This window comes from Aythya ferina, assembly GCF_964211825.1.
Source record: "Aythya ferina genome assembly, chromosome: 22".
Classification (NCBI taxonomy): domain Eukaryota; kingdom Metazoa; phylum Chordata; class Aves; order Anseriformes; family Anatidae; genus Aythya; species Aythya ferina.
The window spans coordinates 848,871-867,922 of record NC_140320.1 but is presented as its reverse complement, the minus strand read 5'-3'; the positions used below and the strand labels follow the sequence as shown (position 1 = coordinate 867,922).

General features: G+C 48.4%; 1 protein-coding gene across 4 annotated transcripts in view; it reads left to right on the top strand.

Annotated features, from left to right (window-relative positions):
• The window catches only part of KIRREL3 (kirre like nephrin family adhesion molecule 3), a 317,016-nt gene that overhangs the window by 223,112 nt on the left and 74,852 nt on the right, over positions 1-19,052 (top strand). For all 4 annotated transcript variants that reach the window (XM_084495609.1, XM_084495611.1, XM_084495608.1 and 1 more), the window contains 2 exons: positions 11,403-11,552; positions 13,588-13,737. In XM_084495609.1, the coding sequence (XP_084351735.1) occupies positions 11,403-11,552; positions 13,588-13,737 (300 nt within the window). The remainder of the gene's footprint in view (positions 1-11,402; positions 11,553-13,587; positions 13,738-19,052) is intronic.

Genomic DNA, 19,052 nt, shown 5'->3' with positions numbered 1-19,052 from the left:
CCACGGCGGTGCAGGAGAAACATCTCTCAGCTTAGCTTCAGAGCAGAACGAAGAGGCTGTGCTGCTGAGGACAGATGGCTGCGGCACAGCGTGTTTCCAGACCTATCCGACCTTGTGTAGGAGAAGCAGGCAAATACAAAAAGCCAGATTTCACTGAACCAGCAGCTGAGGTGCAGTTTCCCTGAAAGTCCGCTCTCCCCTGCCTCTCTGTCCTTGTGGAGACAGCTCACAATGCTGCGTTGCTCTGGAGCAGGGAAGCAGCAAGGGGCTGCGCCTCTGCTGGCCAGATGCTGAAGCATCAGCCCTTGGTGCCCGCTTGGTGGAAAGCAGCTCATAAACCTGATGCTCTGAATCTGGGTTGTGCTGCAGGGGTTAAAGCTCTTTTGGTGCTAGCTGTCCTGGGTATGGTGGCATTTCTGACAGCAAGAGGGAGATGAGGGAGATGTTCTCAGCTGTTGCCACAGGCATTTTGCTTCAGCAGATCCTGAGGTAATAAGGCATTGGTAATTGCAGCTCCACGTGGGCTGTGGTGTGACCAGCACCAGCCTCTGCAACCCGGGGAGCAAAGCTGGGAAGGATGCTGATGATGGCAACAAGAGTGGCCCAGGGACCAGAGAACAAAGGGAGAGGCTGGGGGAGGTGAATTTATATAGTCTAGAGGAAGCTCGAGGGGAGACACGACCAGAGTCTATAAATACACACAGCACTAGAAACAAAGGGAGGAAATTATTCATGGCCTCAGAAGGAGGGAGGACAGGGAGCTGTGCCTCAAGCAGAGGCAAGAAAAGTTTATTCTGGGTCTTACATGGAAGGAGAAAGGCGTTCAGGGCCAGCCAGCCAGTGTGGACAGGGTGTCACCACTGCTGTGCTCTGTTCCCCTCAGAGCCTTCTGAATCCAGCTATCCCTGCCCAGCTCAGCTGTGTGGCAGCAGAACCTCGCTCCCTCCCTGCCAGCCATTTGTGCAGGCATCTGGCCCCGAGCCATGCCAGGGAAGATTTGCTCAGACCGATGGGGAAGCGGTTGGGCTTACAGCTCGGCAGCACGCTCCCCTCGGACAGGAGCGCTCGCCTCTGCTGGGTGACAGTGATGGAAGCCCGTAGCCCTCAGCGCCGTGGCTCATTGCTAGTCATCTCTCCAATGAATAATACACCGGCCTGAATATCTGTCTGCATGCATCTTCCTTTCCTATAGGGTAATTTAATGTTATCTTTGGGCCTCCTGCTCCTGAGATGAAGAGATTACTTGAAACCTGCAGCCCACAACCACAGCCATTGGTTTCAAACGTCATTAAGTTTCATTATAACAAATAAACACTGCAATGACATTTATAAGTTACCGGAGAGCACAGAAACACAAATATGAAGCAGATAAACTGCATTTGATCCAAATAATTACTGCAGGCAATATCAAGCTTGGGCTGAGCTGGCAGCCGGGTGCCGAGTAATTTATAGGAGTCCGTAAGGCGCTGTGTTGCACGTTGCTTCTTAAAAATTATTATGATGGTTATGTGTCTGCCTCTGAGGCCTTAACCAGGTTACGTCCCTGCCTCGTCGCAGGCAGGAAGCTTTCCCTCAAGTCAGAAAGGGAGGCAGCGCTGGCTAACCTCACGGCTGTTACCCGTTTGGGGACTCTTCTGTGCCTGTTCCTTGGAATTTCAGCCTGAGGAGAGACCCGTGTTGGGGTTTTGCTGTGGATGGACGTGCAGAAGAGGCTTTTTTATTATTTTTTCCTGGAGGTTTCTATCCACAACTGTGGACTCGTGAGGTTTCAAGAGGGGGGATTCTTGGACATAATTTTCCATTGTAAGGGAGCGTAATATTACACTAATCAATTTCCCTTCTTTTTGACTCCCAGCTTTACACTACCTGCTCTCAACTCCAGGCAGGGAATCCTCTACCAGTAAACCAGATGGAAAAACATCTCCCCCCCAGAAAATCCCTGAGTGAAAAACGGTTCTGCTGTCATGCTGGTTGTGTGAGCTCTCGCCAAGCTTTGCCTCACTGCGTACAGGAGGGGGTTTGTCCGCTGCAGGGCAGCTGGGGAGAGAGCACATCATCAGCTGAGCGAGCCACGTGGAGCTTGGCAGGGGATGGAGAGCTTCCTCTGTCCTGCAGGCATGGCGCTCAACCCAGGAGGGGGTTCAGAAGCAGCTGGGTTTATTGATGAGCATCTCTCATTACCTGCTAATTAACTCAGCAGGCCAGAATGTGCTCATCTCCTCTTGGACTGGGGTTTTGCACAAGCAAGCCATTGACTCTGCAGTGGGGACCATTGAAAGGGAGCCGGTAAAAAACAAACAGCAAAGCCTTGTGTATAAATACATTTGAGGTCCCTTCTAACATAGTCCCAGCTCCTGCGGCAGCGAAGCAGGGCAGTCACAGTGACAGCAGTGCTCAGTGCCATGTCCGTTTGCCACTGCCAAGGGTGCACATGATGGAGCAGTTGCAGGGCTATAAGTATTGACTGAGTTCATGTTTCTGCTCTCTTTTTGTGGAGTTTGGTTGCATTGGGTAAATCCCAGTCAAAATCAGGACTTGGCTGTTGTAGGCATTGGTGCCAGTCACTGCTCTCCTCCATAACACCGGGTTTTCCCCTGAAAATGCCATTCGTCCCTCCAGGCTGGGGGATAAGTGCACTCTTTAGGCATTCCATGGGTCTAGGGGTACTGTGGCAGCAATGGTTTTCAGGGAAGGGAACAATTTTTCTTAGGCCTTCATGTATAGATAGAAAAGTGCATGAGTTTTAAGCACCTTCCTTGGGTAGCAAGGATAGCCATGTGCACAAAACATTTCCTGCGCGGCTGATGCTCTGCTCAAATCTGTTCATCACAGCATCTCCTATCTTCTCTTTTCCCCCACATCTATTTTTTGTGTGTGTATTGCATGTGCTTAATTTTAGAGTTGAAACAAATTATTCTAAAGAACAGCCTGAATATGAATGCTGTGTTTTTTTGGTTTTTTGTTTTTAAAAAAAAAGAAGAAGAAGAAAGTGCACATATTTACAATCATTTCCGCTCGGAAAAATCCAAACAAACAATAATTACAGCAGAAACCTGCTAATTCTCACTCCACTTCATCGTTAGACTTGCTAATTCACGCAGCACAACCTGAAGCAATCTCGCCCTGCTTCTCAGCTCAGCTGAACAGCAGGGAGCTAGAAAGAGTCCTCAATGCCTTTGTAATATCACAGGGCTGGCTGGGCTGGCCAGGAGCCCCCAGAAGCAACACACTCTAAGTTTCTCGTAGAGAGTTCCTTCTCAATATTTCATTGTGAGGCTTGCAGTTTGGAATAGAAGGTGGAAGACGGGAGGAGAATCATGCAGTAGTTTTGGTATTAAAAGTCTGCATTTTCTGTTCTGAAGTGATTCTTCATTTCGTATTTCTCTCTGCTACTCAAAGCGTTTGATAACTGATTGTGAAAGGCAAGGATGGAAGCGAAACATCGTGCAACCCAGGGCAAGCTCTTTGGTCTGATTTTCCGCCCTGTAGACTGTACAACTTCCCGCTTCTGCTCTTTGTGGGAGCTGAGCCAGGCTTTGAAATCTCCAAATCATTTGTGAAATGGATTATACATCCTTCTGGTTGTCCTACAGACAAGTGTCCTGCATGCCCTCTAACTAGAGGATGAGACAAGATTTATGGGGCTGTATTTCAAGAGAGCAGCCCCGACCTGGGAGCAGAGGGTAGGCTAAGGTAAGGTACACCCACCTTGACTGGGTGTAAGCCAGGGCTGAGACATATCAGGTCACATGGGATAAAATCCTAAAGTTTTTTTATAAAATCCTAAAGGATTTTATCAGGAAGATTTGGGGAGTGCAGACACTTTGGGCGTTAGCTGTTATTTCAGATGGAAAAGTCTCTTTTTCTCTTCTGTGCATTAAAGCGGTGCTTGTAGGGAGTTCACTCTCTATCTGTGCAAGGCTCCTGCAGCTGAGCATCTGCTGACCCCTCAGCAAGCTCCGCTGGTCAGCTGCACGTGGTGTGAGCATCAGGAAAGCATCCGTAGGTGCCAGGAGAAAGCTGGCTTGGCAGGGGGTACTGAGGCATCACCTCTTCTTCTCACAGCTCCCTCCCTCATGTGTCGGTACGGCTGCTGTGGAGCCGTGCCAGGACAGCTACACCTTGACAGAAGAGCAAATGGTAATTTATTATTCCCCTCGGGAGCACTGATAACTAAACACTTCGTGGAGTCGCTGGCAATTTTCAGCCGGAGCTGGAGCCTCCAGGTGGATCAATGGGAGGAAATCTCTTCCTCTCTGCTAACAAGAGCAAGACAGGGCGCTTTGCACTGTGTATGCACCTCTCCTTTCTGCTGTTAGCTTTGGTTGTGCAGTGAGCTCTGCCCCTTGCAAAGCCTCCCTGCATCCCCTGCCGCAGGAGTGAACCAGCTCCGAGGCAGCCACAACAAGGATCCTGCAGCATGCTGGCCCCAGTGGCAAAATGCCACCTAATTCAGTTTGCTGCTTCTATCTCCAAGCCAGCAAAAGTCCTTCGCACCCCAAAGCTCGTCTCTTTCTTTTTTTCCCAGCTCCGTCAGCTTGTCTAACAGAAGATAACAGTTCTTCCTCCGAGCCCTGCTTTATCTGGGCAGCAGCTATTTGCCAGGTTGTTGGAGCAGAAGGGCCAGGAGCCACATGTCCTGCACCTGAATATTCAGTGCAATCTAGTCCCTAAGGTCACCTGAACATTGCTTTTTGGGAACAGCTTATTTTTCCTTCCTCGATGCAGCCCATTAGTTTGTTTTCTATCAGCGCAGCTACCAAGAACAGGCATTTAATCTCACAAGAGGTAATTCTCAGAGCTGGTGCTGGGAGGAGGTTGCCAATAAATATCCCTCAGTAAGTATACTCTTACACCTTTCCCAATTGGTAGCTAATAACAGAGCAGACGATGACATTTAAGCCCTTTCTGCATGGCTGATCAAACTACTCACAGTGACTTTGAAAGCAGTATTGGGATTTCGTGTGGGTATCAAAGCAAGTGCAATACTCGATAGTTCAGATCTCTCGCCTGTGTGACTAATAGACAAAAAGATTCTAAAAGGTCTAATATCTTATTCAGAATTTCTTTGTCTCCTGTTTGAAGCTGCTTAGTGGACACAGTGGGATGCTGATGTTTCTTCTCTAAGCAGCATTAGGGAAATATCTGACATCACTGCAGGATGAGCTCAGGCTGGCTTGGAGCTGGGAGGCAAAGGGTTACACTGAGGTGAAGCTGACAAGTTGAGCATTGTCCCCAAACTCCACGCTGGCACCCTCACCTGGCATGGGTTTGGTTTAGCTTTGCAGCCCCTTCATTGCTGTGCTCACTCCAAAGGGAAGATGGGTGACACCTCTCTGGTGGGTGAGCAGGGACCAAGCCCAGCTCCCTGCCTGGCACCCATGGCCACAGGAGAGGGGGCATAAATAGCTCCAGGTCCTGGCTGGCCTGCAAGAAGTAGGCTACACTTGCCTTTCCACACAGCTGATTCATTCGTTGACTTGGGGGGTGTTTTTTTTCCTCCAAATTGAATAATTCAGCAACATCAGGAGTACTGAAGCCACGTGAGCTGGACTTGCGTAGTCAAACTAAAAAAGGCCAAACTGACATTTTTGTTCAAGCAGATTCCTCTTCCCCATCCTCCTTCACCCCCCCCACCCCCCCCCAGGGAAACAAAATAAAATAACAGAAAGCATTATGCAAGTGAGGAGCTCAAGCTACGGTTATTTTCCTCCCAGGAAGCAGCAGAGAAGTGCAAGACATGTCTCTGGCCATCACCAGCAAGTGACCCTCCCTCGGGGGGCTGCTCCAGGTCTCCTTGCCCCAGATTGCATGCACAGCTTCACTGGTGGGATTCAGCTGCTCCTGCCTGGGGAGCTCCTCTGGAGGTGCAAGGAGAGCTTGTCTTGGTCCCTGGCTGGGGAAATCCTTGGGGATGCTTTCCATGGGCACTGCACTGGGGGGGACCTGGAGACAGGCAAGGTGGTAATGAGGGACCGTGGCGTCCGTGCAGCTCTCCCTGCTCATGCCATGCTTCCCCGTGACTGACGACTCCTGAGAGCACTGTAAATAATGTACCGCTTTTGTCTGCTTGCCTTTCCTAGCCATCTAAAAATCAATACAGGCATGTGTTTTAAAGCGTGATGGGCCTTATGCAGGGAGTCTGTTGTCCTTGGCTCCCAGAGGAGGACCCATCTGCATGAGCAGAACCAACGCATTTGTCCCAGGATCGATACCAGGAGCTGCATGGGGCAGGTGTGGAGACAGTTTCCCGTAAGCCATCCTGCCTTCCCAGCCCTGCTCCTCAGACAGCTCCAACTTCAGGCATCATGTTGTTGTCCTGGAGCAACCAACCCTGTGATGGGCTGAAATGCCATGACTTCTAGGCAGGTGCTTGGTGGTGTGATGCCCTGACATCCCAAAGAGGGGCCTCCTGGTGTAGTGCTCGGCCTTCAGCTCCCCGTGCACTGAGGCAGGCCAGCCCCGTGCTCGCCACACATCCTGCAGCTCCACACCAAGGGCAGGATCAGCTCCCAGCCTGGTGGGACAAGGGCAACGTCCCTCAGTCACCCCCAGTCATTTCTAAAAAGTTACATCTTTACCAGGCGCTTCAGAGGCCTCCTTCACCACTTCCATCCCCTCTTCAACAAAAAGAGATAATTCTTTTCAAAACACAATGAAAATTCAAAGCTCCGCTTACATAAAAGGAGCCATGGTGTCTCCGTTTCTAATGAGTCATTGTTCCCGCTCTAAGTCCCTTGCTTCTTATTACAATACTCTCTTCTCTTGGGTAATGAAAATTTAACTATCTGCTGTTCCCACTTGCCTCCTCTCTTCTTGCAGCACATTGTCTGCAGGCAGGCCGGTTTTTACACAGGAGGCTACAAGTTGAAATAATTCAGGCAAGAACTCTTGCAAACAGATTGGAGTCTTCAGAGGGCTTAGAAAGCCGATCACTGCTCTGGGCCTTGGTGGTGAAGGAGCTTCAAGCTCCTGCTCTGTCATGGATGGCCTTGATGGTGTCCTCGTGCAGGTGCCTCCCTGAATCCTCTGGGTTGTAAAATGGGATTTGGGTCCTTCTCACGACGCGGGGCACTGGGACTCCTGGAAATGCTGCGTCAGTGGTGGTGTGATTTCCCTTGGAAATCACAAACATAATAGCCTCAGCTTTTGTTTGAAAGAACAAGGCAACGTTAGAGAGAAACACTGAAAAGCAGGAGCCACAGGTGCAAAATCCATTAAGGAAATATAAAGAGTTCTAAAGTGGTTCTCTTTTCTCTCTCTCTTTCTTTCTTACACTTTTATGACATGCTTGTGACTTCATAAGGCCCCGCTTGTGATTTTTGAAAGCAGGGTTAGCATTACTGCCTGCTCGCTGTTCGCAGTAGGTCCTTTATTCTCCGTTTTGTTCCTGGCATTTAGGATTACAATAGCTGCAGAAGTGCCCCCTGCTTTTGTTTTAGAGAGACTTCCTCCAGGAAGGCGGGAGGAGACCACAGGGCCAACCAAAGCAGCTCATGCTGTAGGCTGGGGCTGTAAACAGCTCCTCAGGGTGCAAAGCAAAGCCAGCAGGCAGGAGAAGATGAGACTCAGGGATCGATTCCCTGCACCTTCTCTGGCACCAAAGCCCCCCAGCAGCAGACCGCCCTGCTGCTGACAACCTGCCCTGGCAGGCTTCAGCTTTGCCATCACACTGGAACATGGCCAGAAGGCAGGGTTAGCATCACATCTGCATATCTGTTTGCTTTTTTTAAAGGGGAAAAAAATATCAACAATGAATTCAGAGTCCTAATATTTGCTTCTGCTCAGTGCATCTCCCCTGAAAAGCAGAAGACACGTGTGGATGCTCGGGGGGGGAGGAAGAACCAGTGCCGTGCTTCTACCCGTGGTGCTTGTTGGAAGTTGAGCACCTGTGGGTTTGTTTCACCCTTTGAAAGTCTTCCATTCTTCTTGAAAAAAGGAAAACGAGGTGTGGAAGCAAACTGGCTCTCTAGGCTGGGCTAAGGTGGTGGAGATGTCTCCTGGAGGCTGGAAATGGGGAGCTGTGGGCATTGTGGAGGAGCAGGGTGCTTTCAGTGAGAGCGGTGTTTGGTGGCTTGCCCACACGTTCTGTGGTCTTAATTCCAGTCTCTGCAAGGATTTGAACTGGGATTTGGTATAAATTTAAGACGGTTGTTTTTTTGTTTGTTTGTTTGTTTGTTTGTTTGCTACTGCCCTATTTGGTGTCCAGGAAGTGTATGGAAAACCTCTGGAAAATACATCTTCTTGTAGACCCATAGCATTGTGTGATGATGAAACGTTCGTTTTGTTTTGTTTTGTCCTTGGAGTCACAGAACCCTGCTCTGAAGCCAAAGCACCGACAAACTGAAGTGTCTCAGTGCTTCTTGTAGATGAAACCACTCAACCTGCATTTGTAAATCATCCTTTCCCAATTTCCCCCTTCTCAGCTATTTTCTGTCAAGTGTCTTATCTCCCTTAAAACTTTTCTGCAAATTACTTGCTCCTTTGACATTAAGATATAAGACTGCTGAAAGCTGTAACGTGAACAGGTCTCTGATCTTCCAAACCCAGTTAAACCCAGTAATCAGACTTTAAGCTGATTTGAAAGTGAGTCAAGCTCTGCCTTTTGGTACCTTTTTTTTTTTTTTTTTTTTTTTTAGCTTTTTTATCTCTGATTTAGGGAGCAGTGATCCTGCTGTGGAGCAGGGAATGGGCCAGGTAATGCTCTTAACGTCCTTACCCTCTTCTCTCCTCTCCTGTGACCAAGGCTGAGCCTGTAACATTTATAGCCAAGATGGAGCCTTGGACTAAAAAGGGTTTCAAGTGACAATTTTTCACACTGAAAAAACAGAGGGAAGGAAAAGACAGGAGACATATGCCATGTTCTCGCTCTAATTTTCCATGGTCATCAGCTGCTCTCTAAGACAGATCAAGAAAGGAAAAAGAAAAAAAAGAAAAGCGGGAGGGGGGGAGGCTTCATTTCCAACAGCAATTACCAAATGAAACCTCTGCTTAATGGACATTTTCAGAGGGCATGGACACCACTTTGTGTTTCTGCTTTCTCATTACGACTCTTGCAGCTCCCAGCTGACAACCTGATAATTCTTACCGATAAAACAATCTTTTTTGGTTATTACTGCGTTCTGGCACTGTCCCTGCTTGCCCGGCTTGCCTTGAGAATTGTCAAGATTACGGAGTGAGCCGTGAAAACATAGTTAGCGGGTGGAAAATAAAAAAATATAAAAAAGGCAAAATGCTCACTTTTTTCTGTTTCCTTTCCTAATTTTCTCTCTCCCATCCCTGCTTTTCCTATTATTTCAGTAGCACCTGTCCTTGTGAGTCTGAATAGAATATAGAGCTGATTAATGTTTCCTATGAAGTTTCTAAATCCCAGTTCAGAAGAGCAAGAGTTTCTGCTAGTGTTGGAGGCCCACATGCCTTGCAGCATGTGGCATCTCCTGAGGCTGCTGGTGTGGGGTACCACTCTGCAGCAGACCCATCCTGTTGAGCATGCATGACCGTGACCTACTGGAGCACTGGTGATGAAAATCAGACTTCTCTGCAAGTATGTGGGTGCTGGAGGGGATGGGGCTCCTGAAATCCCTGGGAATATGGTGCTTGACATGTTCCTGGATTTGCCAAGATATTCGGAGAGCTTTTTAACCAGTTGTATATACGTGGGTAGAAATCCAGAAAGGATGCCTGTGCTCCTTCCTGCACATCTTCAGCTGGCTAGGAACACGTTTAAGTTAAGCTGCAATAAATTAAATGAAATATAAGCATTCACATGGGGGCTTACATTGGTTTAACTGCACGAGTTAGAAAATGATTGAGCTTTGCAGTTTTGCCCTGTAGGCAATGCCTAACAACTCATTTGAAAACAAGTTTAGTTGCAAGAACTTGTGTCACACTTAACCTTGGTTTAGGATTAATCATCAGTCAATGATTAAATTGAGTTAATGTAAATTAGGATTGAATTGATTTAGGGTGGTTCGCGTGGAGACTGTCCTGGTTTTAACACATTGATTTTAAAGAGCAACTTTTTCTGCAGCCCGGCGCGACACAGCATATTGAGCTGCCGTTCAGTTGGCGGGTGTGGGCTTCTTGTTCTGTGCCTGTTTCAGGGCGATAATTCACACGCAGCAAGGCTCCTGATCTTTAAAACCTCCAGGGCAATACAGCGAGTTGCAATCCAGTCAGTGCACTCTCTCCCAACTTCTCCCGTTTCAGATCTCTCCATATCCAGAGGAAGAGCGGGACTTTAAGCACTGGTAAGCCAGCAGCACTTCTCAGATGCTCATCAAATAGCTAACACAAAGGAGACCCCAATGAGCAGATATTGGATTGATGTATACTGATAATTGAATACATACTGAATTGCCTTTGCATTTAAGGCCTTCCAGCATCAGACAGCAGCACTACATCCATGTGCTAACACTCAAGCTGTCTCTCTAAGATAGCCCACATTTGGTTTAGGGATGCTTTGCCAGCATTTGTTCTTGCTTTTGCACCATTTTCTTTGCAAGACACGTGCCCAGCCTGCATCGAACACCAGAGGTGGGCTGCATATGGGCACCTGGGTTTGCACCTCGTCTGGCTGGAAAGTGAAGCACTTGTTCTGGGGAAAAAAACAGAAGGACTTGACACTTGGAATGGTTTTCAGTCATGACAAAGCCAAGGAATTATGATGGATTTCAAAGAGAGAAAATAAAGCATAATGCCAGCACTTAGCACACCCTGATGTGAAATAGGTTACCATGAATCAGCATGCTTTTTGTGGAAAATGAGAAGTTTCACCTCCTCCGGAGGTGTGAGACATCTCAGCCATGGCAGGAGATGTCCTGGGGGCTTCAAACTGTTACTGCCTCCTTCAGGGTGTGGAAATGAGAAGAGAGCCGTGCTAAACCACTGCATTTGGGGGTTGTCATCCCTAAGAGCTTGGCTGCTTAGCTTTGTGTGTCCTGTGAGACTGAAGCTGAAACTTCAGCAAACGGCAGTGCTGAAGCAGGGCTGCTGTGTCCTTTCATCCCCTGATGTGCGTGAAGCCCCTGACACGTACCAGAGGGTCGCACTGGGGGCCTGGGAGCAGAGGGGAGAGCAGCAGGCAGATCTTCTGAGTTGCTGTGGTTTGTAGCAGGTTCTCAGCTGTGCATCCTGGTTTAAGGGAGTGCATGAAGGGGAAGAGGAGAGCAGAGGACCGGTGTCCCCTTGTAATACAAAATATCACTGGTTCCTGAGAGCCTGCTGCTCTTCTGTCCTTAGATCATGACAGCTCCAGTACAGTAGTTGCTATCCTGAATGACACGATTAGAGGAAGTGCCTGGCACCTCTTTGCCAGGGCTTTTTTAATTCATTGTAAATATTTTGGAACCCACCCCTGGCAAACTGACAGCCTTGTCCCTCTTTCTCGCCTCTCTCTCCAGGTCAAGCATCTTCCTTCACGCAGCAGCCCCAGGACCAGGTGGTGATTGCTGGGCAGCCCGTGACACTGCTGTGTGCCATCCCCGAGTACAATGGCATTGTGCTGTGGATCAAAGACGGACTTGCCCTTGGAGTTGGACGGGATCTCTCAAGTAAGTCATGGCACTGCCATCCTGGGGCAGCAGAAGCTGCTTGTGTAGAGCAGATCATTGCTACCCCCCACCCCAAAGTCATAATTAATTAAAAAACACTATAAGGGTAATAGATATTTTGTTTAAAGAAGACCTCTTTTTAAGGAAAAAGAAAAGAAATGCTTAGAGCAATTGAAAGCTGGCTTCAGTTTCTCTTTAACAGCTTCAGAACAAATATTTGTTTTGAGAATAATGAGTGTTTTCATTTGAACTGCAAAACCCTCCAGCTAGCCCAAACACAAGTGTCAAAACTTGGAATAAACAAAAACTTTTATTCCTGCTCGAAGCTAAACAGTTGGTCTCCCACAGGTGTGACCTTTGGAAAGCCTTGCTTTGGTTTGGGTTGGCTTTTCGAAACAAATGTCCTGTTTCCAAAATGCCGTCTGAAATGCTTCATAAACATTGAAAGTGCCTCTTTTGGCATTCTCAAAACAAAAGCCTTTGCTTTGGATAAATGTATTTATTGAGATCCAGTAGAGCCCACAAGCACTTGTGGCTTCCTTAAGCTGTACTTCTGGCAAATTACAGTTTGGTCACAAAATTCCCCAGACTTCTTGTTATTTAATCCTACGCGTGCATTGTGATGAATGGCTTTACTGCACCTGGAGAAGCCTGAAGCAAATGTGGAGAAGGGATCCAGTTTAGTCCATATATTTTGCTGATTTTTTTTTATATTCCCCAAAACGAAGGGGAAATGGGCATTCAAGAGTCGGAAGCCTGCGAGGGCACCGAGCCCTTGCAGGGACTGTGCAGAGCCTGGGGAAGCTCCAAGAGTTTGCAGCACATCAAGCAGCAGCAGCCAGAAACCAGGGGAAGAATCAGGTTTCTTGGTCTCCAGGGACCCTGCTCTTCTCTCAAGTGCAATGCCTGCTTTTTCCTTTTTTTTATTTGCTTGTTTGTTTGTGGTGTTTTTTGTTTTTTGTATTTTTGTTTTTTGTTTTTGTATGTATAATTACTCATTTCTCAGACTTGACTGAGTGAGCAGTCCCCTCTTCAAGTGTTTTTCAAAGCTCAGTGCCACAACTTTTCCATACATTAGAGAGCTGATCTCTCCCTACAAGACCTTGCAACATGGACGGGTGACAACAGCTCCACTGAAGTACGTGGCTCATGTGAATGACTTCCACAATTAACAGAGCTGGGGCTGCTTTAGCAGGAGGAACTGCCAGCTTGCACGATACCAGCTCAGCCAGTCATCTAATTAGCTAAATACAAACAAACCCATCATTTGTATTTCTCGCGGTTCAGGAGAGCAAATCCTGCTGTTGATAGCTTGCGAAACAACAAAAACACGAGAGTGTGCCAGGCTGCCTACAGTCCCCAGCACATTAATCACCAGCAGGCGGAGGGATGCGCTGATGGCAGCATCCTTCCCGGCCCTGTCGGGTGTCTCGCTGACCCACGTGAAGGGAGACCCCTGCCCAACCTTTACACAGACCTAATAGTGGAAATATCTCGGGGTTTCAACCCAAGTATGTGTGTAAAAATCTGGTGTAAGGAATTTGAGATATGCTGTGGCATGGCTTGCAGGAGCCAGAGGTGGCAGAAGAGCTGGCCCCGAAGCATGGGCTGTGCTTGCATCCTGGTGAGCAGCCCCAGTAGCAGGCTGATGTTCGCACGGTGACTTTTAGCTGTCGCATGGCTTTGCAAGGATGGCCCAAGCTCAGGTTTGGCCCATCTCACAGCCCAGCAGAAGCCTTGCTCCACCTGCAGCTGGGCACGTCGCCCCTCTGAAAATAGAGGCAAACCCCGGGCTATGCAAATCCCGTCCTTTTTCTAGGGATTTCAGCTTAATGCTCCTCATCAGTGCTTCCTTTCTGAACAGCTAGGTCAAAACCTGCAGTCTCTTCCTGAGCTTTGGGAGGCCTCTGTCTGTTTGGGCTGGCTGCCACGGAGGGGATGAAGCTACTGGTGTGATGGGAAGGCTGGGGCTCTACCCCCACATTGTCTGCCCTTCATTTTTGGGCTTCTCTGACTCATGCTTTGCATCCAACAGGCTACCCACGCTATCTGGTCGTAGGAGACCATCTGTCTGGAGAGCATCACTTGAAAATCCTGAGAGCTGATCTCCAAGATGATGCTGTCTATGAATGTCAGGCCATCCAAGCAGCCATCCGATCCCGACCTGCCCGGCTGACTGTTCTCGGTAAGTCCAGGCTCACCATCACTCAGAGCTTATTTGAGGGTTTTCTGTCCTCGCGGATGCAAAATGTTGTGTTGTTAAATCAAGATGACTGGAAAAGAGCCCACTGTGAGAGTAATGCTTTGTGATTTCAGGAGCAAAGGAAGGTGTTCACGGAGCAGAGCATTGCTGGGATGGGCATGGTGTTTGGTACTGCAGCTCCAAATCCAGGTGCCCCTTCAGGAGGGCATGTACACAAATTTAAGGCCATGAGGGGTGTCAGTGGCATCAGCGCATTATGCTGTGCCCTGGCTGTGATGTTGTTGTGTGCAGGACCAGGAGGAAAAGTTGGTTTTCCTACTGGATCTCTTATCATTGTGCACTTGTTGGAGATTAATCTTTCCCATGAGCAGCACAACAGGATGGAGCGTGGGACTGCAAACAGGAGGCTGCTCCCAGCATCTTACAAAGCCCCTTGTTGGGTGGGAGCTGGAAAAGGGGCTTTGTTGACAGGTTGGAAAAGTGTGTTGGGTGCTTTTCAGGAGTGCTGGGAAAAGGCAGGCTGGACCAGTGAAACTTCCCAGTATGGATGTGGCTTCAGAGAAGTGAATGCAAATGTTGTTTTTCTTGAAAATCCTGAACGTAAAACAGTGTTTTCTGTCTATATTGCTTCCAGATATATATCCTGATTATTGAAGTCCAAAGTGAAAGTATTGACGGTTTTTAGGTTTGTTAAAATTAAAGTTTGGGTTTGTTTTGTTGGTGCTGTTGTCATTTTCTTAGTTAATTTTGGGGGGAAAATATTGTAGGATGCAAACCAAGAGTTTTAGTGGCTTTAGTCAGCTCAATGCTAATTAGTGCTAAGCAGCCAAAGAAGCGAATTAAAGATGGAGTGTTGGATGCAGGCATACCTCACAGGAGTCCGTGCACCGCCAAGAAAACGAGCTGTAACTTTGGGTTTGTAGTATCCCCTCCATTTGATCTTCTCCCTGTGCCACCCTGCACAGCTCCCTGTCCCCAAACCCCCCCCAGCCACTGCCTCCTCCCTCCCTGCCCCCATCGATGATGATGATTTCTGTTCGATCCAGCCTTCTGCTCCGTGAACTCTTCTCAGCAGCTCTGAGTTCTGACATGCATCCCTACGTGAGCAAAGCCTGGAAATAAATGGGAGAGTGGCACAGGGCTGCCGGTGAGGCTTCTTCACTCACCATCAACCTCCGCAAGCTGTGCCGCCTTCCCTTCCCTCACCAGGGCTGCCTCCTTCTGCTGCGAAGTCGGAAGACGTTGCTGGAGCCAGACAAAAGAAATAATGTTATTTAATTAGAGCTAAAGATTTCAAAACTAATTTAGTCCCAGGGTGCACAGGCGTACGTCAGTGCTCTGAGCTGCTGCGGAGCATTGATTGAGCAGAGAGATGTTTTTGTGGATCAAAAGGAAATCGTTATTATCTTTGGGGTTATGGAATGTGTTGAATAGATGGTAGTTAATGTTTATGTGAATATACATGGTAGCTGCTAATTGGTACATTTACCTAAGATGTTCAGCAACTTATGTTTGCAGCATGCTCTCCTTTTAAGAAAATTAAAGTTACAGCACATTCAATTTAAACCCGATCAATGAGAAAATGGGGTTTGCAACCCACTGGTAGCCCATTTCTTGCTCCGGCTGAACTTGTGCAGATGTTCTGGGGAAGCTGGGTGCTGGCTGGGGAGGTGTGAGGGGTAGCACGTCACAGGCAGATGCCTCCAGCACCCTGCCCGGATGCATGTTGTGGGTCGTCATGGCACCACAGCACCCTTTTCTCCAGTTTCGATCAGGATGTGTAGGCTCAAGGAGCCCGTGATGGTTGTGAGTGAAGCAGGTGCCTCCGAAGCGATGTGCATCTCCAAAGTTTTGGCTGCCTGGGAGGTGAGAGATGCAGCAGGCGACCTCATCTGTCTCGTTTGAAGAAGTCATCTGTGGGGTGTTCCTTGTCACTTCTGATTGTTGTCAGGGCTGATTTTTAAATCCAGAGGGATGGTTTTCCTTAGAATTGTAAAAGTCTTCTGCTCAAAACCCAACCTAACTCAAGCCCATGCTCCTGGAAGCCTCAGCACCCTTCTGTGCCTGTGGGGAGGGGAGCTGGGCTTGGGCTTCCAGCAGCCCCCGTTTGGAGGATGCTGCTCACACCTCCAGCATCCTGACAGGTGGAGGGGATGGAGATCCCCCTCCTGGAAACTGTCATTTCTGAAGGATCCGTGTGGAAGTGGAGCTTCATGGTTCTGCTAGCAAAGCAGCCGGCTGCCCCCCACCCACAGTGCTGGAGTGGCAATGATTTCATAACCCCTGCGGTGGCAATGCTTTCTCTTTATTCACCTGGGTTCTTGCAGCATTTACAGAAGGAGGCGATGCGCTGCAGCTGTTACCAGGGTTATTATGCAATAAAGCAGTGTACGTGGCCGCTGTAAAGCTACACCGCTGTGCAAATAATCGGCAGCTCTGTGTCCAAAGCTATGCACAGCTCTGCAAAAAGGAACAGGACCTCAGGCCAAGCCACAAGCCCTTCCAGCTCATTCTGCACTGCGTCCTCCTGCACGTGCCTGGGCTGTCCACACTGGGACTTCTCACACTTCATCTTTGACAGGGAACAAAGCCCGAATCACTGTGTTCTGCCCAGCTTCACCCAGGGTTGCTGGTGAAACCATAGGCATTGCATAGGCAGGAGGGGATCCCCGAGACCTCCCCAGCATACAAACCATGCACATCTCAACATGGCAAACAGTTTCCTTTAGAGCCTTTTGCAGAGCTGTGAGGTCCTCATGACTCAGAGTCCATAGTGTGGAGCTGGCTCAGGGCCCCCTGTGCTGGGCCATTTCACCCCATCCTCCTCTGTCACACCCAAGCCTTGTCCCCTGAAAAATACCTTTGCTCACCTGTTTTTCTGCATGGGTTGGTGCTGCCTTGCCCGTTCTTGCCAGCTTTTCCACTTCCTTGGTATCAAGAAATCCCCTATTGCCTCCAAATTCAGTTTCCAACTGCTGTCATTCATGTCTGACAACAGCTTTACGGGTCTGCTGCCTCCTACTCCCCTGCTCAGATGCAGAGCTACACCATATTTTAATTAAATATTAAAGATTTTGTCACATTGTTTTCAAATCTACATGGTTAAATGTAGTGGAACAGATCATTCCATAGCTTCAGAAGTCCAAACACTCAAGCAGATGAGCCTATTAGTGTCATCAGCATCGGGAGAAGTCTTGTGTTTGTAGAGTTTCAGGCACAGATATTGCTGGGGTACCTGGCTAACCCATCCTGAAGCAGAAGGAGCTGCTTTCTCCAGGTGCAGAGCCTCATTCCCTGCTTGTTCTCCATCCTCCTGTTGCCTGCATTGCCCCAGGGATAAAGCCACTGCTCTCCATCCGGGGGACACCAACCCTGGCAAGGAAGGCAGCAACTGGTAACAGGCGAGGAGATGGGATCTGGGAGATGTGGAGGCATCCACGTGCCCCACTAAAAGACCAAGGGACCTCTGGCAGGTCATCCAGTACTGCCAAGGCTGCTTGGACAAGCCCCTTGGATGCACTGTGAGCTTCAGGGAGTCCCTGGACCCACAGCAGGACCATGTACTGGGAGGACAGGGACTGTTTGGCTGATTCCAGAAGCCACTGGAGGGCTCTCTGTTACCTGGCACATCTTTAATGGCAGGGCTTCTTAATTTATGATCTATTTAACCAAGCCGGGGCATTAATTAAATAAAGTAAGAGCCTGATTAGGACTTGGAGAAATTTGAAAATAAAATCAGACAGCAATCGAGCGAAATTGCAAAGCAAACACTTTGGCTGTAACCACCGGAGACTTCCCTCCGGTCTTCCATCAAAGCTGGGAGCAGGGAGGGCAAATACAAGAGATTATATAGCCAACAGATGTGTGTTGTTAAAATATGCATCTGCCAGCCGTATAGCTGAAGGTGCCAGAGGGCTAGCTCATGGAGCCTTCTGCACTCAGGGGACCGTGAATGAATTGGAGGCCTTGCCAGCCGAGCTGGGATTTGCAGACACGTTAATTAGTGTTGAGTTCCCAGCTCTCAAACGCAACCAAGCGAGAAGCTTGGAAGGCAGTGTTGGAGCAGGGAAAAGAGGGGGAAGAGGTGAGCCCTGGCTCGCTGCGCCCGTCCAGCAGTGCTGGGGAGCCAGGAAAAGGCTGCAGGAACCAAAACTCAGGGGTTGTATGGCTCCACAGCCTAGTGTGGGGAAAGGGTTAGTCCCAGAGGGATGCTGGTGGGAGCCTGGTGACAGTCAGGACAAAGGGACCACACGGGTGTAAGGATGGAGACTGAGGAGTGAGTAACTGATGTGCAATTAACTCGTACATTCACCTTTCATAGTTTAATTCTCCCCCCCACACACAGCCTCTTCCAATATTAACTCTGCCTTCATGTGTGTCCCATTAGAAATGAAGCTTTCTTAAATCAACATAAATTATTTAATGCTACAGATAAAGTTAATTTGAAGTGAGAGCTCCTGTCTTATAAGATGGCACAAGCCAGGGACAGGAGAAGAGGAAGGTCACCTGGGTGCCAAGTGCATTCCCATTCAATCACAAGCCTTTTCCTCTTTTTTTTTTTTTCCTTTTTATTTTATTCTAATGTCTCTTTCCAGCCCTCCCCTGCAGAGCAGAGTAAGCTGTTTCTATTACTGAAATGATCGTTGGCAGCTTGAGACATCTGCGTTTCCCAGCTTTCCTGCTCTTTAGCAGAGTTTGATCAGAAAATGAAGAGGTTATGGCCTGGGAAAGGCCATTTTTCAGTATCAGTTTGTAATGCCAAGCTGCAATGAGAAAATGTGGAATAGGGGATGTTTCAAAGCCAGAACCGGTCCAGCCTGGAACTATCTCAACTATTTTTCTGTACTTTTTAACAGAATTTAATTCTTTGCAAAATTCAGCCTGAAACAGCATGCAGAGTCAGAATGTCAGTGTGGAACAAAAAAAAAAAAAAAAAAAAAAAAAAGTGATGAAAATGCAATCATTTTCTTCCAGATTGTCTCTTAGCCTTGAAACACATTTGGTCTTCACGAAGACCTTTTCTGCTGGGAATATTTTCAGTGGTGAAACAGTAACCAGGTCTACTGAGAATGAGGCAGCAACATCAAACAATCGAGTGGAAATCCCAGATAACTTAAATGTTTGATGCCGTGTCTGAGCAGCTTAAGTTTACAGCACTCAGCTGACTCCTCTTGCTAGCAGTGGGGGGAAAGGTGTCCTTGCATGGGTGTCCATGCAGTTTTTGGAGGGGCTCAAGTGCCGAGCACCCTGTCTGGAGGAGGAGGAAGATGGCAAGCATCCGCACCAGCTCTGCTCTC